Source organism: Pseudophryne corroboree, chromosome 4 (assembly GCF_028390025.1).
Source record: "Pseudophryne corroboree isolate aPseCor3 chromosome 4, aPseCor3.hap2, whole genome shotgun sequence".
NCBI classification, from domain to species: domain Eukaryota; kingdom Metazoa; phylum Chordata; class Amphibia; order Anura; family Myobatrachidae; genus Pseudophryne; species Pseudophryne corroboree.
The window spans coordinates 398,485,435-398,508,852 of NC_086447.1; the positions used below are offsets into that span (position 1 = coordinate 398,485,435).

The 23,418-nt window shown below is 45.1% G+C and overlaps 2 protein-coding genes across 4 annotated transcripts in view; one reads left to right on the forward strand and one right to left on the reverse strand.

The window, feature by feature from the left end:
- RAB23 (RAB23, member RAS oncogene family) overlaps nucleotides 1–20,812 on the reverse strand; it is a 95,215-nt gene extending 74,403 nt beyond the window's left edge. Inside the window, exons 1-2 of one of the 3 annotated variants that reach the window (XM_063916738.1) lie at nucleotides 20,728–20,812; nucleotides 5,582–5,785 (exon numbers count right to left, since the gene is read on the reverse strand). In XM_063916738.1, the coding sequence (XP_063772808.1) occupies nucleotides 5,582–5,736 (155 nt within the window). In that variant the 5' untranslated portion in view covers nucleotides 5,737–5,785; nucleotides 20,728–20,812. Of the gene's footprint in view, nucleotides 1–5,581; nucleotides 5,786–20,686 lie in introns of all 3 variants that reach the window. The other 2 variants (XM_063916737.1, XM_063916736.1) reach the window with 2 other exon arrangements.
- A 352-nt stretch (nucleotides 20,813–21,164) lies between these two features.
- Nucleotides 21,165–22,471, forward strand: CEP43 (centrosomal protein 43). Its single transcript, XM_063916735.1, has one exon. It carries the CDS (start codon nucleotides 21,165–21,167, stop codon nucleotides 22,377–22,379), a length of 1,215 nt encoding a protein of 404 aa, XP_063772805.1. The 3' UTR covers nucleotides 22,380–22,471.
- The last annotated feature ends 947 nt before the right edge of the window (nucleotides 22,472–23,418 follow it).

Sequence of the window (23,418 nt, forward strand, 5' to 3'; positions counted from 1 at the left end):
TGACATTCCGGAGTTGTGCACTCTTGTTTTATTGTCCGCCAACTGTATAACAAGTGTACATGTACTTAGGTGGGCAGCATCGAATTGGGGGCGTGGCCTAACGGGACCGGCCATGCCCCGAGGGTCCCGACCTGCCAGTTTTCCGGGCGCTTGGTGAAGACGTCATCTCCAAGTGCCAGCCAAAAGACACTGCTAAACGGCGTCGACCTGGGATATTCCCAGGTTGCGCCGCAGTGGTAAAGGGGTCATGTCTCGGGTCTGACCTGGCTTGGAACCATGTTCCAAATCCAGTGTCAGACATGCGACTTTAGTGGAAAAGGGGTATAACAGTGCTTTTGCATCAGTATGTATCCTCATACAGCATAAGTAAATTGCAGTCATCAGTGTACATCTTGTGCTATGTATACACTTCTGGAAGGGAAGACTAGATAGTCCAAGAGGTTCTAATCTGCTGCCAAACTCTGGGCCTAATTCAGACCTGATTGCAGCAGCAAATTTGTTAGCTAATGGGCAAAACCATGTGCACTGCAGGGGAAGCAGATATAACATGTGCAGAGAGAGTTACATTTGGGTGGGTTATATTGTTTCTGTGCAGGGTAAATACTGGCTGCTTTGTTTTTACACTGCACTGCACATGGTTTTGCCCATTAGCTAACAAATTTGCTGCTGCGATCAGATCTGAATTAGGCCCTCTATGTTTCTATCTACTGAAGAGTAATATTGCTGTGGCAGAATACAGTGAGTAGCTCACCTGGATATCAATGGGTAAAGCATGTTGTGGTGAACAAGTTTAGAAAGGGCTATAGATTCATTTATCACACATGGAGACAGGGAGACATACTTTATGAAAGGGTGAACTTGACAGACAGATATTTTTTTTTCAGTTAGGTGATTATCTATATAAAATTAGGGAGCACTGAGTTACACAGAACCACCCTACAATACATGTACAGTATTCACAAACCATTAACGGTCCATGAATAGATGACATTAGTGCATGTAGCATTTGCAATAAAAGCTTGTGTGGATAGACTGGTCACTTTCTATAGGGATGATTCTTATTACAAGTGCCATCTAATTTTGGCTACATTGTACAATGGAAGAATGGGTGTACTACGAGTTGCCGGCTGTCGGGATACCAGCGCCGAGATCCCAACAGCTGGAATTCCGGCAGCGGGGTGAGCGCAAAACACTCGCCACACTGCAGGCACTATTTATTCTCCCTCCAGGGGTGTCGTGGAATACTTGTCTGCAGGGGTGTATCTACCTATTGGCCAGGATGGCACTCGCCAGGGGCGCCAGGCAAGGAGGGGGCGCCGCCTGGCTGTGCCACCCGCGGCCAAAGGATAGAAAAGCAGTACTGTCAGACTGTACCTGGTGAGAGTCTGTTACTGCTGGAGCGGCGCTGGTGTCGGGTAGCACCGCACTTGTAATCAGACTCAAAATAAACTACAGCTCCCAGCAGCCCTTGCTGCTGGGAGCTCCCGGCAGCAAGGGCTGCTGGTAACTGTAGTTTATTTGTGAGTCTGATTACAAGTGCGGTGCTGCTGGGCACTAGTCTGATCACTAGTGCAGTGTGGTGCTGACGGACACCGGCGCCGCGCCGGCAGTAACAGACTGTCACCAGGTACACAGCAATTGTTATATAGCACAGTGCTATAGATCTATTTGTTGTTGAAGATAATAAAAAAGTGTCAGTGTTTGGGAGAAGGGACTGTAGTACCTGGAAAACTACACGATTTTCATGCATGTTAGATGTAAGTAAGTAGCAAGTAAGCGAAAACTTTAACTTGTTGCGTGTAATAAAGAAAATACATATCTTACCTATTTCAAGGCCAGGTTCAATGAAATGTATATCTGTTAATTGTATAATTGATCATTTTATCTTGGAAGCGATGGCACCCTGGAAGCACTTCTACCATCCAACTAATGGTGTTTGGTTAATGGCTGGGTCCATTTGAGGCTCATCTCACAGCAGCTCATTAGCATTTCATTCAGGATGCAGTCAAGATGCCGGCGTTTGGCATCCCGGCGGTCGGAAAGCTGACGCCAGCATCCCGAAACTGCTCGGAATGCTGATGCTGGCATCCCAACATAGATAGCGATGCAGAGTGCCAAAATCTGGATCGAGTTGGTGCCAAAGACTCCACTGGCAAGCCACGTGGGAGGGCTAGGGTTAGGCTGCAGGGAGGGAGATTAGGAAGGGTGGGTTAGTGTTAGGCACCACTGAAGAGGCTTTGGGGAAGGGGGGGGGCGGGTTACGCTCAGGCTGTGGGAAAGGTGGGTTAGGGGGGAGGGATGGTGTAACGTGAATACGAGACACTACTGTGCGGTGTAATGTGAATGAGGGTCACTACTGTGTGGCATAATTTGAATTGGAAGTACTATTGTGTCCACGCCCTTCCCCCACAAGACCATGCCCCATTTCCAATACTCACATCTTATTCCGTGTGTGTGTGTGTGTGTGTGTGTGTGTGTGTGTGTGTGTGTGTGTGTTTTGGTGGTGGTGGGGGGCCCCGCCAGCCCCTTACTTTGCCAGGGGCGCTCGGACTCCTAGATACACCCCTGCTTGTCTGTACCCTGACGGCCGGTATATCGAGTGTCACCACAATAAAATATAGCATCAATAGACTAGCAGCTCGTACACAACTGCAGCTTAGAGTCATTCCAATTTCAGATCAATGGTACTTCATAGGAGTGATTACAGTATTTGCTGGCGTATAAGACTACTTTTTTGCCCTGAAAAACATGCCTCCAAGTGGGGGGGTCGTCTTATACGCCGGGTGCACTTCAGTTGGGATAGACATAGCTGCCATAGTGGCCTTCCGATACTCGCCCGGTGCCCATAGTGGCCTCCCGATGCCCGCCCACCTCATTCTACTCACCATCCAGTATCGCGCGATATCCAGTGCGGCCGCGGCGGGTCACTAGTGCCAATTACAGGGAGATGCAGGGACTGGTCGGAGGCGCTGCAGTCGCGTTGTGGCCGTACAATGGCGACAATGACAGGTACTGTAATGGCACTAATACTAATACTAATGGCACTCATGTGAAACCGGTAACACTAAATGCACACAGGGGTATACTTTTATACATTTTACAACTTTCTCCTCGCCCCCTTCTTATGCATACCTTGATAAATACTCCCTATCCAAATCTCTTATCAGGTCATAATATACAGTATGTCACAAATCTGATGTTCTTTTACGTTTTATTTGGTGTGTGGAAGGGGGTAGTCTTATACGGCGAGTATATAACAAACTCTATATTTTGAGTGGAAATGTTGGGGGTCGTCTTATATGCCCAGTCGTCTTATACGCCGGCAAATACGGTATATTTTCAAAAATTAGTAAGAGCAAACAATTTAAATATCTAGAAAAATAAAATAATATATAGAAAGAGTACAATTGTGCATGAATCTTTTCACAGTGTTTTAGATCTCTAACAGGAGACATATTTTTCTTGATAACGCTAGGTGTTACATTAAGAACATAAGAGGTGTGGCTATTATATAAATAGACCGTACTTGTAAAAAATCATGTGAGTTCAAATGAAGTGGGGGAACATTAACTCTGGGCTATTCGAAAACGGTTTTGCAAGTTTCACCCCTCTCGCACAGTTTGCTGTCACACAGCGTTCAAAGAAGTTATGTTTTTCCAGTGCATCGTAAAAATGCTTTAGTTCAAAAGTAGATCAACGTGTTAACTTAAAATGTAGAGTTAATAAAAAATAAATTAAAAAAAATGAACGTCCCGGAAGGCACTGCACAACAATAACAAAAATGTAGAAAAAATTGAGAAAATTAACAGTCTACTCTGATAGCAGAAATGGTAAACATCAACAAAGAAACTGTTATGCTGTGTACACACGGCGCGAAGCACCGCGCAGCCCGACACTGACTATTCGTCTCCGGCCCCGCCGATATAGTTAATGTTGGACTGCCTGCATAGTCTATTTATTCTTGCGATGCCGATCCCGCGGGAACGCGCATCGGCATAGCAAGCTTTGTACACGCGGTGCAATATGTACTAACTTTCCTTACAATTTTGACTATATAGTCAAAATCGTAAGGAAAGTTAAGTGCATATTGCACCATGTGTACGCACCTTTTGGCAAGTTTTGCATCAAGATCTTAGGCATGACAAAAGTTTGTGCTAAGATGGTTCCAGGAAAGAAAGAAAATCGAAAGCGAATTTATACAGACATTATGAAACAAATTCAAGTGAATTTTCATTTTTTAGACAAACTTCTTCTAACTTGTGATGAAATCTGGATCTTCCAGTATGATCCTGAGACAAAACATCAGCCCATGCGCTGTAATACACCATAATCACTAAGAATGAAGAAAGCACGTCAAAGCAAATCCAAAACCATGTTAAATTGTTTTCTTTGATATCAAGAGTGTTATTTTAGCAGACTGGGTACCAGAACCAGGGCCGGATTAAGAGCCTAATGGGCCTGAAAATGTTCAAGGGCCTATTATGAGAAGCGGAGGAGGTGAGGCTAATGCCATGTAAGCAAGTGCACACCATACACTATAAGCCCCAATGTCTCTATAAATATAGAAAAGTACAAAAATTGCATCATTTTGTGTGGGAAATAGAAATGCAATTTTAACTCTTTTGATTTATGGCCAACCATGTTGCCGGCTGATGGCTGGTCATCATCATGCTGATGAGCCTATTTTTATGTGGAGGCCTGGAGCTGTAGCTCCATCAGCCCCATTGTTAATCTGGCCCTGATCCAGAAGGCGCCATAGTGTATCGACATTGCTACAAAAATGTGCTAGAAACTTTGCAGGAAAGAATCACAAGTAAGAGGCCAGAGTTGTGGAAAAATAGTTTGTCCTCCTTTAGGGCAATGCACCAGTCCACACAGCTCTCTCGGTGAAGCAGTTTTTGGCTGAGAAACAGATTGCAGGGCTAGCACACCCACCATTCTCGCTAGACTTAACACCATGTGACTTCTTTCTTTTCCCTAAAGTAAAATCTGTACTCAAGGGAACCTATTACTGAAGTAGAAAATAAAACGACGGAGCTGTTGAGACAGATGACAGGTAATGAGCTACAGCACTGCTGTGACCAATGGAAAATAAGAATGCAGCAGTGTGTGAATGCAGAAGGGAAGTACATAGAAGGGGAACGGAGTTAAAATGTACTTCATATAATTAAACATAAATTATAGCATCAGTCTCGTTATTTAATAGCCACACCTCATATGGTGCGATAACACAGCTATGCACAGTGGCTCTAGTGCTGGAACAAAACACTTGCCACATTTCTGTTTTGGAGCTTTTTATATGCAAAGATAACACTAATTAACTTAATATTTTCCCTTTTAAGGCCAGTACTCACTGGCCGATGTGGGAGAGATGTGTGCTGAGCGAACCGGGATAGGCTTATTTTACACAGCCCCAGAGCAGCTATATTAAGCTAAACTGTGACACCCCCTTTCAAAAAAAAAAATTGTGCACCATGTACCAATTTATTCAACCCACTATATTGTGGATGATGCACAAAAGTCCCAAAGCAATCTCTAAACCACAGGCTAGAAGTACAGACACAAAATGATAAACACATACTCAATTTGCCTTTCCAGGAAGTCCACTCCAATAGTTTTCTTGTAATCCTTCGTAAAGATCCCCTTGCAGTATCTCTGAATCATGCTAGATTTCCCAACTGCACCATTTCCAACCACCACCACCTTAATAGCCACCTCCATGTCCTCCTCCAACATTCTGCTGGTCTGCTGGGGTCTGTGCTCAAGGAAATCTGCTTTGCTCAGCCTGAAAACATTACACAGAAGATTGTACAGTTTACAATTTAGACAAGACAAACATAACACAAGACCCTAAACAAAACAAAACAAAGTTAAAATTGAAAAGATATTCGTTTTTATATGTATATGGTAAGGGTTAACAGTGTAAGCTTAATTTTGAGTAACAAAGCTCTTAGATATAATTAGCTTGAAAATAGGACATAAAACATCTTGGTTGAGTAAAAAGTAAAGGGCCCCATATACTAGAACGATAATGCCCGATTTTGGGCATTCGGACAGATATATTGGGTGAAATCGGGCATTTTGGAGGAGTTTCTGATCCCGTGAGCATCGGATCGGATCATCCAGATTGAACATGCTGCACTTGTGATATGTCGGACCCCGCAGGCATGGCTGGGATCGCCCAAGCTATATCGTATGCAAAAGGACAACATATGATGTATCTTGGGCGATCCTGCCGCCCAGGACGCTGCCGGGGTGATCGCCTGCGACATGTCAGACGGACATGTCGCAGTAGTGTATGGGGCCCTTAATCAATGACTATTAAAGCTCACATCACACCTGCGAGATGAAATAGACATGCTGTCATCTATGCAGGGCTACCTAGGACAAACAAAACCAAAACAAGACAGTATCAGAGTCCTGTCCTGGATGTTATGAATAACAAATGAAAGTAGGCTCCAATATGTGGCAGCAAGATGTGGAACAGCATGGTAGTGATCAAAGGCTATGTTCTGAGCCATGCATGGGAAAGCGCCATTTAGAAAAGCTAGAAAACAATGCGGACAATCCCTGAAAACACTCAGTTGCCACCCACAAACAGCCTCTTCCTGTCAATCACCTTGCGAACGCCCGTGCGAATGGATCCTTTGCACCATCCCATCGCTGACCGCCGATGCCCGGTGTAGCCGTCCGACACGCCAGCGCATTGCGGCTCATACACATGCGCAGTTCTAATCTGGCCGCCCGCTGCACGAAAATGCACAGCAGTCATTAGATCTGAATTAGGCCCCATGTACTATATTTCTGTATTCTGCAGTGAATTGCTGCATCCATCACTTAGTGTCCATAGCCACTGGGCACCAAATGCTTCTAAAATGGTTGAATTACAAACTCAAGCAAAGAGTTCAGAGTGCCTTGCCTGTTTTGCATCTTTATTACCAGTTAGTTATATAGCAATCACACATTCTGCAGTGTTTTACAGAGTATCTAGCCATTCACATCAGTAGAGCTCACAATCTATATTCCCTACCACATGCACATTAAGGTTCATTTTTGTTTTGAACCAATTAACCTACAAGTATATTCATAGATTGTGGGAGCAAACCAGACTGCCCACACAGGCACGGTGAGAATATACAATCTCCCCACAGTTAAGGGCCCTAAACACTGGCAAATAATATGCACAGTATGAACACTGGCAGATAACCTGCATTAATGAATGAGAACTCGTTCATATCGTGCTGTGTGTAGGCACCAACGATTAACGATGCACGGCCCCGCGCTCGTTCATCGTTTGTGCCCCATCGCTTATACATGCAGGCCAATATGGACGAGATTGTACATATTAGCATGCGTTGCTATGGTGCCTGGTGGAGTGAAGAAACTTCCCTTCCCCCCCGCCGCCGGGTCGCCCTTATCCGCCGTCGGATCTGCCAGTGTGAAGGGCCCATCAGGGTCATGGTGGCAACCAAATCCAAGACCTTAGTGCTGTGAAGCAGAAATGCTAACCATTACACAGTCTGTGCTGTTGTTTATAATTGAACACAACACAGCAAATGTTTCTTCTAATTTCACATGCTTCTTTATAGTTTTTTTTATGTTTGGAATACTGTATTGGTGCAGAAGTAGAAGTTCATGTACAGCCAGTAAACCAACATTCGTCAGGTGCTACAGAACATTTATTACAGCAACAAGAAGCCTAGAAATAAAGGGATATAAATACAAGGCAGTTGACTCAAATCAAAGAAATGTACTTAATCAAAGTGTGCACTGTAAGCCAAACAATTACTGTGGAAAGAATTTCTTAGCTCATGTCTCAGAGGACAGTTAACCCAATGTAGTACAAAACACAATCGACTAAACGATGTGTAGTTTCCAAGGAAAGTGTTTTTTCCACCCAAAACACATTCCTATTACCCAATTAAAAACAAAATAAATCATATGAATGATTTCAAGGTGTTGGACACACAACGTGGAATATTAAGAATACTGAAATCAATGGCTTTTATACAGGCTAATAATACAGAAACAGTCATACTAATTAACATGTCTTGCTGTATTAAAAGTCAGGGTGTGATGAGAAACCAGGAAGCCCGTTTTAAAAGGCAAAAAATAAAAACCCTACCAAAGTTAAGAGAAAAAAACCTTAAAATGTCAAAATACAGATATATGATACTTATACTAATGGAAGCAAGCATGATCCAATAAGATCATACAAAGCTTGGAGCCTAAGGGACATCTCCTATTAAGATACAGAGGGATCTGGCACAAGGCAAGAAAGATTGCAAATGTAATAAACACAATAGAACCAGCCTTAAGAAATCAGCTCAGTTACTAATTTAAGGTTATCTATCAATTTATCTGTAATGACCTCAGGGCTGGATTAAGCCTTGGGGGTGCCCGGGGCACTTAAGACAGCGGGGCCCCGGTGGAAGGTGGGGGATGTATATTAGATTGTGCATACCTCCCAACATGTCCAATTCCAGGAGGGACAAAACGCTCTCTACCTAGACTTCCCACTTAATATATGATTGATGTCATCTGTTTTGAACTATTCAATTTATAAGAAAGGTAGTTCAACACAGATGTTTGCAATCATAAATTAAGAAGGAAGTCCAGGTAGAGAGCATTTTGTCACTCCTGGACTGGGTCACGGTAAGAGATATAGATTGTGTATATTAAATTGAAACCAATAGTGTATATTAATTTTAAACTAATAGTTTAATAATGCCCGAGTACTGTTTATACAGTATCTCCATCTAATTGAAAGTCAACTATCTTATAAAATTTTCTTGTAGTGGAACAAAGACAACTTAAACAACCTTAAAATACATATAGAAAAATAAAATAATTTATCTTGTCACAAGCAAGAATAACAGCAGCCTCTGTACTACTTACACACTGGGACAGGACTCAAGAGGACTCTCTGTGTGTTTCTCTATCTCTAGACCCAATTGGTTTAGTTGCATAACAGTTTACACAGGACTTAGACACCCAGACGGGGAGGAGCAGAAGCTGGGATCCCTGCTACAGATCTCTCCACCCTCCTATCTCTCCTCTGGTCAAAAAGCTCCATCTGTAGCTCATATTGTCCTGCTCGGATTCTGGCTCTCTCATTAAGAGGGAAAGTTAGTGATATCAGTGTGCTTTGGCCGGGGGGGCCCCTGACACAGAGGGGCCTGGGGTACAGTATGCCCTGCACCCCCCCCCCCCCCCCTTAATCTGGCTATGAATGACCTGCTGCTACCCACAGAGAAGGGGCTGTTCATGTCAAAAATGGATAAAAAGAAAAAAAGGATGGGAATGTTGGCCTGGAACAGAGTATTACATACAGCATGAACACCACACAACACACTGAAGCAGCATGGGTGGGAAACCTGGGTTGCTGTGCAGAAATTATTGTTGTGTGTAAGTTTACTCCATTGCAGCCCTTTTTAACAGATGCTCACAAGCATTATTATAGGAAAGGCGATAAGATACAATATAAAAAAAACTTGCATATTCAAACATGGATTTAATTGATGTGGGGAGAACATGTCTCCTAAACTGAGAGTAGATGATACCATATCCAACTGATAATGGCAGTGTAAGGTATGGTTGGATGTCCATCCTGTAGCCTTGCAAATGTCTGTTACAGAGGTCTCCTTTGCTTAGAAAGTTTCCACCACTTGAGCAGAAGTTAGTGCTTAGTATTTCTTGCACTTATGACCATCTTTCTTGTATGACTGTGCGGCTAATGGAGTTACTGTTTGTCTACCTATGTACCAAGTCAGGCTTGTTTGCCAATTTTCCTGCTTGCGTACCTGGAACTTAACCCTGTGCTAACGACCCTGACCTTTTTCTACATCTAACCATACTTTGGACCTTAATTCGGTATTGTGATTCCTATTCCTTTGGAAACTTAATATTTTATAGAAAAAGAAAAGAAGACTCTAGAGTCTTCTTTTCTTTTTCTATACCCCAAAATAGAGTCTTCTTTTCTTTTTCTATAAAATGTATCTCTGACTCTGGGGAGCACCACCAACAAAATAAAATTTATCTAGGGTTATTTTCCTGTAATAAATGTTTTGGTAGTTGGGTATAATAATAATTTTTGAATCAGTCTCCTTTTGAAATATACCTCCTCTCTTGGGAGGTTTTCTTCATAGACGGGAGCGATCTAGTGCGGTTTGTCTCGCCACTTTCTCCCCTTTCTCCTTTGAAACTTAATATTTGCAAAACCGAAATAATAATATTTCCACCGGCCAAATTCATTGCCAACCTGTTATCTCTATCACTGTTGATAAATTGACAACTAACATCACAAGCTCGCTGCTTAGGTGTCATCCTCACTTGTGAACTGTCCTTTGTGACCCATATTTAGTGTCTCCAAATCATGTCACACATTTCTAAAAAGAACAAAAACATACAAGCATATCTTACAAAAGACACTGCAAAATCTCCAATCAATGCACTCACCATCTCCCGCACTGATTATTGCAATTGTCTCCTTACTGGTCTACCCCAATGCAGACTCTCTGCCTACATTCCACTGAATGCGGCTGCGAGGCTGAGCTCTGTCGCTAAACATTCGTCACCTGCTGCTTCTCTACTTTGTCAGTCCCTCCATTGGTTACCTGTATTCTACAGTATTTAATATAAAATACTTTTACTTACATGCAAGGCTATTACCCAACTATACCAACATACATCTCTTTGCTTTTCTCAAAATATCTCCCAACCAGACTGCTCTGCACAAGATCTGCATCTCTCATCCACACGCATTACAGGACTTTTTTTCTGGGCTGCACCCATTCTGGGTGGAGAATCTAAATGGCTGATATGGGCAACATCACCACTTTTCCTTTTTTAGAAGCTTTAGTAAATTTACCCCTAAATTATATTTATCCATATGCAGAGTTATATACATCTTTGTGACCGGACTGCACCAACCCATCCATACACTTTGTTTCATAGCTTTTACCATGATCAGTGCACACTTTTTCCAACCTCTTTGTGCAAGAGTTAAGTCCGATATCAGACAGGTCTCTGAGAATTCACCACTTAGCATACAACTCCATCTACACCCCTACGCCAAACTGAGCCTTCATACAAATGTCCCACTACTATCCAATGACACCCATTTAGCTGGAAGTGCAGATGCGACTGAGATGTGTAGGACAGAATCCCTCATAGATGTGTGCACTCAGCTATGGATCATTCAGAGTGCTAAAAATAACACAAGATCCATCTGCAGTATGGACATGGGAGACGCTCTGCATCAGCTCCTGTGTCTGCTGAGAAAGAAGGAGCTGGTATTCTGATTGTACAGCAAGATTTCTGCAGAAAACTTACCACTTCTGATATTCTTGATTTTACTGGCTGTTCTGATTTTTCAACATGAGGATGATGTTAAAAAATAGCCACAAACTGGCCCGGTAGTCTTCATTCTGCTATCAATGTCACTAGTACCTTTGTAAGTGTTCCTGGAGAAGTTGCTAGACAAGTTAACTGGAAGTGATGTTCCCAAATTCAGAAACTCAGAAAGTTTCATTTCTGAGCAGCCACAGAAATATGAATATAAGCATCCCTAAATAGGACATGCGTTCAGTTAACGAGCAGGGCCCCACCTGTGTGTAGTTTGAACACATAGCAGGCCAGGCTGAACTGCGGATCTCCAGCTGTTGTGAGGCTATGGGGTATATGCAATTGCGGTCGAATTGCTGAAAATGTCGAAAAAACGGGGCATTTTCGACAAAAAAAAAAATTTCGACCATGCAATACAGTACTTTTCGACAAAAAAAACTGACTTTTCAGATTTGACTTTTTGAAATTCGACAGTTCACAAATTCGACATGTCTGCAATGGTAAAAATGCAGCTTTTCGACAAAAGTATATTCAATTGAAAAATGTTGATTCGACAACAGTGCTTTTCGACAGTAAATTCGTCAATTTCATTCCGCCTCACTTCGCTGGCGGAATCTAATAAAAAAAAAATTGAAAACCTTTTTTTTTGTGTTTTTTTTTATTGCTAATAGCATATCTATTTATATTAGAAGGGATTAGGTACTTGGTTTGTCTATTAGGATTTTCACCTATTATTTATATATTTTTTAAAATAATATTTTTTTTAACTGACTAAAATTGAGAGAGCATGGTTTTCAGTGGGAAAGGGTGGGAATGGGTTAAAATTCTGAAAAAAAAATGCGTGGGGTCCCCCCCTCCTAAGCATAACCAGCCTCGGGCTCTTTGAGCCGGTCCTGGTTGTAAAAATACGAGGGTGAAAATAGACTGGGGATCCCCCGTATTTTTAGAACCAGCACCGGGCTCTGCGTCCGGTCCTGGTGCAAAAAATACGGGGGACAAAAAGCGTAGGGGTCCCCCGTATTTATTGAACCAGCACCGGGCTCCACTAGCTGGGGAGATAATCCCACAGCCGGGGGACACTTTTATACCGGTCCCTGCGGCCGTGGCATTAAATACCCAACTAGTCACCCCTGGCAGGGGTACCCTGCAGGAGTGGGGACCCCTTAAATCAAGGGGTCCCCCCCCCCTCCAGCCACCCAAGGGCCAGGGGTGAAGCCCGAGGCTGTCCCCCCCATCCAAGGGCTGCGGATGGGGGGCTGATAGCCATGTGTAAAAATGAAAGAATATTGTTTTTTGCAGAACTACAAGTCCCAGCAAGCCTCCCCCGCAAGCTGGTACTTGGAGAACCACAAGTACCAGCATGCGGGGGGGGGGGGGGGGGGGAATGGACCCGCTGGTACCTGTAGTTCTTCTGCAAAAAAAATACCCAAATAAAAACAGGACACGCACACCGTGAGAGTACAACTTTATTACGCACATGCCGACACACACATACTTACCTATGTTCACACGCCGACCTCTGTCCACTTCTCCATGTAGAATCCGGGGTACCTGAAAATAAAATTATACTCACCTAAATCCAGTGTTTCCTATCCTGTTTTTGTAATCCACGTACTTGGCAAAAAAACAAACCGCATACCCGGACCACGGACTGAAAGGGGTCCCATGTGCGAATGCTGAGACCCCCTGTGACTCCTGTCACAGAGGGTCCCTTCAGGCAATCAGGGAGCGCCACGTCGTGGCACTCTCCTGATTGCCTATGCGCGTCTGAGCTGGCAGACAGCGCATCGCACAGCCCCTCCATTATATTCAATGGTGGGAACTTTGCGGTCAGCGGTGAGGTTACCCGCGGTCAGCCACTGACCGCGAGTAACCTCACCGCTGACCGCAAAGTTCCCACCATTGAATATAATGGAGGGGCTGTGCGATGCGCTGTCTGCCACCTCAGACGCGCATAGGCAATCAGGAGAGTGCCACGACGTGGCGCTCCCTGATTGCCTGAAGGGACCCTCTGTAACAGGAGTCCCAGGGGGTCTCAGCATTCGGGGAAAGGGGTCCCATGTGTAAACATGGGACCCCTTTCAGTCCGTGGTCCGGGTATGCGGTTTTTTTTTTTTTGCCAAGTACATGGATTACAAATAATAACAGGACACTGGATCTAGGGGAGTATAATTTTATTTTCAGGTACCCCGGATTCTACTTGGAGACGTCGACAGACGGAGACGTGGCCAGAGTCAGCGTGTCAGCATAGGTAAGTATGTGTGTGTCGGCATGTATGTAATAAAGTTTTACTTTCAAGGTGTGCGTGTCCTGTTTTTATTTGGGTATTTTTTTATTGCAGAAGAACTACAGGTACCAGCGGGCCCGTTTCCCCCCGCATGCTGGTACTTGTGGTTCTCCAAGTACCAGCTTGCGGGGGAGGCTTGCTGGGACTTGTAGTTCTGCAAAAAAACAATATTCTTTTATTTTTACACATGGCTATCAGCCCCCCATCCGCAGCCCTTGGATGGGGGGGGGGGGCAGCCTCTGGCTTCACCCCTGGCCCTTGGGTGGCTGGAGGGGGGGACCCCTTGATTTAAGGGGTCCCCACTCCTCCAGGGTACCCCGGCCAGGGGTGACTAGTTGGGTATTTAATGCCACGGCTGCAGGGACCGGTATAAAAGTGTCCCCCGGCTGTGACATTATCTCCCCAGCTAGTGGAGCCCGGTGCTGGTTCAAAAAATACAGGGGACCCCTACGCTTTTTGTCCCCCGTATTTTTTGCACCAGGACCGGACGCAGAGCTCGGTGCTGGTTCTAAAAATACGGGGGATCCCCAGTCCATTTCCCCCCCCGTATTTTTACAACCAGGACCGGCTCAAAGAGCCTGAGGCTGGTTATGCTTAGGAGGGGGGACCCCACGCAATTTTTTTCTGTGTTTTTTAACCATTTTTGCGCCGTCGGAAAAGTTGAATTCAGGACGAACTTATCCGTCAATTGGTCCGTTTTTCGACAGCGGGACTGTCAAATCCGTTTTTTATTGAATATGTCGAATTCCGGCACCTGCCGGCCGGAATTCGACGGTCGAATTGTGTCGAATTAAAAAACGGGCAAAAAAAAAGCCGCAATTCGCCCGGAATTGCATATACCCATATATATCCCAGCACAAATTTAGTGTTGGGGGGGCTCTCTGCCTGACTCATTTTTGATCTTGAAGGTATGAAATGGATAAAAAGATGCTACTCTATTTACATTTTAGTTGCAGCAGAGTGAAAGCAGAAGGAAAATTGTGTCTATAGTTTTGTTTTCCAAATTTATAACTTATTACATTTCTACACTATCAACATGAAGTGGGTTGAACGGCTCTCCTTGAAGTAAATGATTAGCTCTTTCCCCTGAAGATTTCTGTATTATTCAAACTAAGCTCTCCCTAAATTGAAAATACCTTACATATATGGGATTGTTAAGCTATAGTTCAACTGTATGTCTGCTGCAATGGGCTCTTTTAGATACTATAGATATACTGGTGATTTTTTGGGCTTTAAAATAGAAATTGGTATAAAACACCACACCCTGTCTGTGAACACAAAAGTGCACATGCATATCAACATGACTTAGCACTACAGATGGAGGACTGGCTTCATATTAAAGCAAGTAACCAGAGAACATGGTGCAGATGTATTGCAATCCGAACAGGTGAGCATGAAGACCACATAAAGAAGTGTGAATTACCCCAGTTCCTGACAGCCCTGGGAAAGGAGGAGAGTGTTGTCAACTACAAGTGTAAACACTAGAGTTATGCATTTCCCAAATGGCCAAACAGAACAGTAAACTCCCAGTTGACTAGATGGTCTATCAAAAGTCTCAGTTAAATAGATGGTAACATAATAATGTCATCACATTAGTTCTGTGCTATTATTCCACTATTGACAGAATATTGTTAATGAGTTGTCGGTTTCTATGCACCATCAATAAATATGGAATGTTATTCGGCATTTACTTTATATAATAGCATATTTACTCATGAATTATGATATTTAATTGTATTTGCTAGAAAAAATTTCAGGCCCCATTATCAAGGGAAAGGACTTATAGTCAGGCATTAGAAGAAAAATATTTAAACCAGGTATCCTATTAGACATTGGTGTATAAGCATACAAAACAAGTATTCTTTGCAAAAGAAATGTACTGTTCCAAATAAAGCAGCTATTAATTAAAAATATATTGTTTTCTTTAATAGGATATGTCAGCACGGGCTAAATTTAGGGTACAGTACATTGCATCGCTTTTCAAATGAAATGCTACTAAAAATAAATATGTAAAATACTTATTTTAATGTACCTAAAATCAGCTAATATAATTATGTTGACTATAGCACAGTACAAGTTGGGTATCCGTTGTCCGGATGTACGTAACCAAAATATTTCAAAAACAGGAATATTTCAGCCCTGTAGTGACGTCATGACGTGGCTGGCTTCATAACATCACTGGAGTCCGTGGCCAATCACAGACATGGTGGGGAAGTGACTTTGCAGCCATTCCCTCACCGTTTCTACTCCCACCATATCAGGAATGCTCAAGGTCCCGATACTCGACCCTTACATACAAAGCTTTCAGATGTAGCATGGTTTTAAGGTCTACAGGATATTTAGGATAAGATAAACTTAATACAGATGTGCGGCTGTGAGTGTGGCAAAGACATAAAAAGCAATATTTATAACAAAATGAGTTAAAAATAAGCACATAACCAATGTGCCTTTACTATTTTATGAACCAAATGCAAAAAACACTAGAGGTCTATTTATCACCAGCCGCATCTGGTCATGCGGATGATAGGTGATAAACTCGACCAGACTCCACTGCGATAACTGAGTACATTGCATAGATGTATCAATTATCGCATGCAGTGACAGAGCTTGCGGGCAAACTTTGTCCCTGCAATGCATCTCCGCAGCATCATCACGGTATTTTTCATTAATAAAATACCCCGATGTCCTGCTGTGCATGCACTGCCGCTTGTCGCTACTGCCGCTGAAATCCCCCCCCATCACTACTACCCCAGTGCTGCATACCCCCCCACCCCCGGATTTTTTACTTACCAGTCCAGGAGCCGATGTCTGATGCTTCAGAAGGCTGCCAGGCGCAGGGTCCTTCTTCTGTGCTGTGACCCCCGGTGCTGTAAAGTGCGCTGGTGCTTTGCAGCATCACTTGACTGCACCGGGGTCACAGCGCAGCATATGGGGGACCCGTCGCCTGGCAGTGCTCACCGGAGCAGCAGACACCGGCTCCCTGGACTGGTAAGTATGGTTTTTTTTTAATACTGATCAGCTTGTGTGTCCATCGGACACACATAGCTGATCACTGGAGCCGGGTCCTGCACAACTTTCTCTGCCAGGGGGCAGAGAAAGCTGGGCAAAAGCAGCATATTGCAGTTCTGCCCTGTGAATTCGCCAACCTGAGCTGGCGAAATTATCACAGGACTCACGGCGATATATTTTTTACATTTTTTTTTTTTTTGTAAATTCGGCCACATTGCATTTCTCATTATAAGTATGGGGAATGCGATGTGGGTTACTAAAAAAAAATGACAATTAAAGGGTTTGGAGCAGTTTTTCATGAAAACTGCTCCAAATGCCCTTTAATACATTTGAGTGATACTTAAATAATGTGAAAACACCCCTTTTCACATTATTTTTGTAAAAATCATGTTAATAAATAAGCCCCTTAACCTTACACTTCAGCAAATTCAGATGAGTTCTGAAAATAGTATAGTCATGGATGATTCTTGGGAAGGTTCACATTCATTGCAAAAATATTTTGGTTGGAAACATATGTTCAGGGCGTTAGCACAGAACACTTCAGTATTTCCAATCTGTTGAAATGAAACAGCAATCTGAAAGCGTGTTTTAGAAATAATACAGAATACAGATTTCTCATAACACAAAGAAATTGAGAAATTATTGTTGTATCTATTTTATCTGTTGTAGCAAATGCCAAACTGAGAAGTTATGCCTAACATGTAGCAAACACACATGTAATAGGTTGACAATGAGAAAAGTGCATACACTGGCAGATCAATGCTCTCCAGGTGGATAAACAATGACAGATTTGTATGCCCTAGCTGTAGGGGACATTGGCTGGAGATGGCCGTAAAGCAGTTGCCATGGTAAGGTCAGTTTATTTAGCTGAAGGCAAACAAAGTGTGACAGATATCTGCCCCAATCCATCCTCTAGATACCCATCAGTTAGCTCAGGTGTCATTTTAGCAGGAAATGAAGTTACACCTTCAGTTTTATATCATGGACATAGGCGTGTGCAGCACATTTTATTAGGGGGTGCACCGTCGGAGGGGTGTGTCTAGCACCGCTTTTTGGCCGTGTCTAGCGCCATCTATTGATGGCCAATGCAATATAAAATATCCACCCTTGTACCAATCCTAACAAAGCAGATACATTGTCAGATGTTGTTATGTGCACCAAACAAACACCCCTGATGGCACTCACTGCAATTACACTGCTCCTACTCAGCCTGGTCTGGCTCCCCCTCTTTTTCCCCTGCAAGCTGCAGCAGCTTATTTACAAGTCAGTCACTCGCTGACACTGACAGTCGCAGACTAGTACTGCTGCTGCTGGAAAAACGAGTGACGTGTCAATGTTGCTACCGACCGCCTGCCAGTATTGAATTTGTCTTCCTAAGAGGAACACTGGCTGCATGCTGATCCTCATCAGTGGCTGGCGTCGGCACAGCATAGAAGGAGAGAGGTGGGCATGTGGCGGGTGGGCGTGCGAGCAGCATGATGTAATCACATCACATCACGCTGTTTTTGTACATGGAGGTGGAGCAGGGAGTTTGAAAGCCGGTGGCAGTGGCGCCCTTGATTAACCCAGGCGTCCGGTCAGTAATGCAGTCCTGACAGGGTGCAGCGCAGAGGGGACAGTAATCAGCCTGCTCGGCTATCGCTGCATCAGGCATGTGAGATCGGGGTGCCAGTCATTAGGGGGTGCCTGTGTGCACCAGGCACCCCCCCCCCCCCCCCCTGCGCACACCTATGATCATGGATACTAAACAACTGTGCCACAACTCAACAGGTTTACCATCCATGATTTGGTAGGCTTGTGCTTGGGTCATAAAATTACATGCACCAATAGAGTGCTTTAAAAGTAATGTTCTATTTAAGTATAAAAACAATGCGTCTGTTTAGTAGTAACAAAATGCAGGCACTCCCATGTATGAAAGACATAATGACATGTGACCTGAAACCACCAGCAACTAAACTTCTAGTTACACTAGGGGGTGATTCAGACCTGATCGCAGATGGGCTAAAAATAGCACAACTACAATCAGAGTCTCTGACATGCGGGGGGACGCCCAGCACTGGGCTAGTCCGCCCCACATGCCAGGACCTGCCCCCCCCCCCCAGCACAGGTGCGAAAGCATCGCATGGTGGCAATGCTCTCGCACCCAGTAGTAGCTCCCTGCCTGTACAGCCTAGCTGCGCTGGCAGGCAGCTACCCGCCTTGTTTGGGGTCGCAGCGGCTACGTGTAAGGTCACGCAGCCACCGTGGCCCACCCCTGCAGCGGTCCGGACAGCGACCCCTCAATGCTGTTCTAACGTCGTTGGCACACCCCCTCCCGCCCCGCGACCGCCTCTGCCCGTCAAAAGCATCTCACTGGGTGCGCATGTGCAGTGCGCCCACGTAAAGGGCTTCAGAGTGCGATCACTGTTGTAGCAGCAATCGCCTCTGAATTAGGCCCTATATAAGATGCAGTACTATACCTTGATTTGACCTTACTTGCCCAGAAGGCTACCTTACCCCTTCAGCACCAGACCAATAGTCACAAATATGCCATGCTTCAAATAACATGTCAACCCTTAGTTGGTCGATTGTCATTTGCTCCCATACATTACAAGATTTTCATTCCAACCAGCCAGATTGAACAGATGGTCTGCCAGATTGCCAGATAATTGTATAATGTAGGCCCAGCTTTAGGGTTAATGTTGGGTACACACTAAACGATGCGTGTATCCAGTGACAGAACAAAACATTGCGCTGTCCATACTCAGCATGATGTATCTTTGCAGCCGCTTTTAAAATACATGCCATCGTTCCTTGTGTCGTCCCATTGAACATGCAGCGCGCTCAACAGGACGTCCCAGACAATGACCCGAGGGAGAGTGTGATCGCAAGTACACACTGAGCTATGTGGCTGATATATTGTTCCAAATTAGGTCGGAGCAATATATCACCCGATTAATCGCCTAGTATGTACCCAGCTTACGACTTTTATATCTGCCAGTAAGTTATTCTATTTACATACTGTAAAAATAATTCTTATATCATCTTACGTCTGATTTACGGTCTTCCAAAATCTGAACAAATACTTGTGTGAACACTTTAATGTGTCCAGTGAAACAAGCCAGCCAGCACAAATGACTGCTGACCTACAGTACTGTATAACAAACAGATGCACAGCCAGGTCAGACATCACCTCTCCTTCCAGTATCCTTAAAAACCACTTAACTGACGATTTTTCCCTTCAAAAGCATTAACAACATTGTTTTTTTAAATACATTTTATTTGATAAAGTTAAAAAAGTATTTTTTCAAATATTTAAACATTATATTATGCACATCTGCAGAACGGATCGCCTCGTCAAAAGCGGGGAGACAGGATGGGATGGCGCAGTTGCATGAAATCTGACCATGCCAGTTAAGTGGTTTTAAGTGTTTGAAATAAATGCTTCAATCAATTTTTTTTTAACACCATGCTCTACTTTACACAAATCACTGTAACAGGATGCATAGCATTCACCCAGGAAACCCGATTACAGGACCCCTGGATCATGTGAACACCTACTGTACACAAAAATATTTCACATTACTTAAAAACTGACAGAAGACTTATTTTGAGAAAGATATTCCTAACACAAAGCCTAATATGACACAGAAAGCATTGTACAGTATGCTATGTACAGTACACTGATCACTCATAACAAATAAAAAGATACATTTACACTCAGAAGATGGAGGTTACTAGAAACCTACATTTACACAACCTAAATAGCACTAGCCCTACATGAGCAGCCAGGGGACAGGAATATTAGCCGGTTTCCAAGCTTAGCATATACAGGGTGAGAAATGGCAGCACAACCCTCCAAATCCTTCCCCATCATTAGCAGCAATGGGGCGGCTGATACACAGGGGCGGGTATAGGGATGAGAAGGGTGATACACAGCGTACACACCCGCAGGCCGGGCACTGGCTACACCTCACATACCGCTGATGTGAATAATAGTATGGGGCTGTACCGGGCACGGTTATTGGGCGCCCTATCACTACGGCCCAACATCTACATACATACATACATATCTCTTCAGCCCCATACACCCGGTGGCTCATCACCTGCTTCCGGCGCCCGGGTCCCGTGCCTAGTTACCACGCTCTGCGCTGCTCGGTTGCCAGGTGCCCGGGGAACGCGGGGAGGGATGGGCAGAGACACAGATAACAAGACCAGAGCAAATGAGCAGCCAAATCGATCGAAGGCTTCACCGTCATCGTGGTGCGGCACACCATGCCTGGAGGGGCGGGGCTGCGCGTTGCTTAGCGACGAGTGAATGTTAACAGCCGAGAAGATCCCCGTTGTGTAAAGTATGTAGTTGCCGCTGAAATTTGGCGCCTCCGTGGTGTCACATGCTCCGCCCCGTCCCAGCAGCGACACTGACAGCAAGGATACCCTACAGACACCGGACGCCGCTGCTAGAACACAGATCAGTCATCACGCTCGATGGTCTCGGCGATCGCCCCAGCAGCCTAGCAGACGTTACTAGCGCCCGCTGGAGATGTCGGCGGCGGAGGAGGACACCGAGCTGCGGGACCTGCTCATCCACACCCTGGAGAGTAACGGCGTGCTGAGCAAGATCAAGGCGGAGCTGCGGGCCTCGGTCTTCCTGGCGCTGGACGAGCAGGAGCGGGCGGACAACAAGCCATCGCTCGTCAACCACAGCCTCCGGCAGTTTCTCGGCACCAGAGATGGCCGCCTAGTCGCCGGCCTGGTCACGGACTTCCTCCAGCACTTCCACCTGGACTTCACCATGGCCGTGCTGCAGCCGGAGGCAGGCCTGCCCAGCACACCCGATGAGCGGGCTGTCACCGCCCGGGAGCTGGGGCTGTCAGAGGCGGGGAGGAAGGGTCCCCTCATCCTGGAGCTGCTCCGACACCACCAGCAGCAGGGAGAGCCGGCGCTGAGCGCAGGAGAGAAGGCCCGGTATGTGCCCCAGGAGGTGCCCCCCGCGGACGTGGCCGAGGCGCAGGCAAAGTTTGAGCTGTATGCCCGGGATAAAGATGGCGGCATGAATAGCGAGGAGGCGCGGGCGCTCCTAACTGAGCTCTTCCCCCATCTCCCGGAGAACACGCTGGCCAGGTATGCCGCCGCCGAGCATGCCATAGACTGGCCGGGCTTCCTGGCCGTGTACAGGCGCCTGCGAGTTGCGGCCCAGGACCGGCTGCTGGACGGCAGGAGCGAGAGCCCCGCACACCTCACCGAGACCCACGCTGCGAGCAACGGGCTGCGGACGGAGCAGGGCCAGGCCGGACTCCAGCCCTCCCGTGCGGAGCCTGAGGAGGACATTGAGGGAGACTCGTTCTTCGATGACCCCATCCCAAAGCTGGCTAAGACTTACGGTTGGCAGGAGGAGGGCAGCAAATCCATTGGCAGCCTTTCCGGCCACTCGCTGGCAGTGCTGTCCGGCCAGGGCTCCCTGCCAGGCGCCCCTCAGCAACCTAATGACTCGCACAGAGGGGTAGCGCACATAACCGCCTATGGGAAGGGGGCTCCGCAGGAGGCAGGAGCCGGCAATGAGGAGGACTACATGGATGACTTCAATAGCACCAGCCAGCGCTCGGATAGGAGTGAGGGCAGCATTGGGGAGGACCTGGACGAGGAGCTATCTGCAGATGACTTTACTGGCAGTGACCACAAGCTGGAGGACTTCACTCAGGACAACTCCATATCCCACCTCAGCGATGTGGCAGACTATCTGGAAGATGTTTCATGAGCATGATGGGTTCTTGTGTCACAACTTGTTCTTTATGGCTCCATTTCAGTTTCCCTTCTTTATGTTAATATATAAAAATGTCTGATGTAGAAGTCTGTCTCATTTTTATGTATGTGCAGGGAATCGTGTACAGTGCCCGGTACTAAGGTGAATGTAAAACACTTGAAAAAGAAGGGAGAGGTGTAAAGATAGTTTTCTTGAATCCAGTATTGTGTGTCTCCATCATCATCATCATCATCCTCCTCCTCCCCCCTCCCCCCCCCACACACAAGCCCACTGCTGCTAAATGTCATATACCACCACTTCACACATAAATATGTCACTATGCTTTTGTTTCAGAATCATATGTTTAAAATGTTGTCACCTCTAAAAGATTAATTCCAGGTGAGACACCACCTGTCACAAAATGTATGATGGATTTTGCTGAATGCTATAGCCTTGGCATTAAGTCTACAAATGGTCCCAATGCAACAGCTGTAATGGGGCAAATTAAGGTCTGTTACATGTGCATTAACATAAGAAGAGAAATGTACACACACTTCCTGTCATGCCTTTCACTTTCTTTTAAAGTGTTTTGCATGATTCATAAGCATTAAGGGGGAAATGTTTAAAAATGGTGAAGTTGCCCATAGCAACCAATGAACTAACTTATTTTACAGACTGTTCTAGATAAAGGATAGCAAGAACCTGGTTGTTATAGGCAACTTTTAATTTTATCTTTCACAGGTATATACTTTATGTTAAATTAAGGGCTTATCCATACATACATTTAATGCTATGGTACCTAGACGCTTCGATGAATGCACTGAGACTGTTAAAGGCAAGGACAATTATCCTACTAAGGGCGAGATGTAATGAAGTCCAAGTTCAGCGACTGCGCGGTATGCCGGCCGAATTCAGATTTTTTTTTTTAAAGGGGTGGCCAAACTCTGCATGGTTTAGCCATATACAGTATGATTGCCCTTTAAAAAAAAAAAAATGTCCCTGTTCGACCGGCATCCCGCACGGCCGCTGAATTCTGACTTCATTACATCTCAGC

Coding starts and splice junctions, on each gene's coding strand:
- CEP43 (XM_063916735.1), top strand. CDS start 21,165: ATGTCGGCGGCGGAGGAGGACACCGAGCTGCGGGACCTGCTCATCCAC.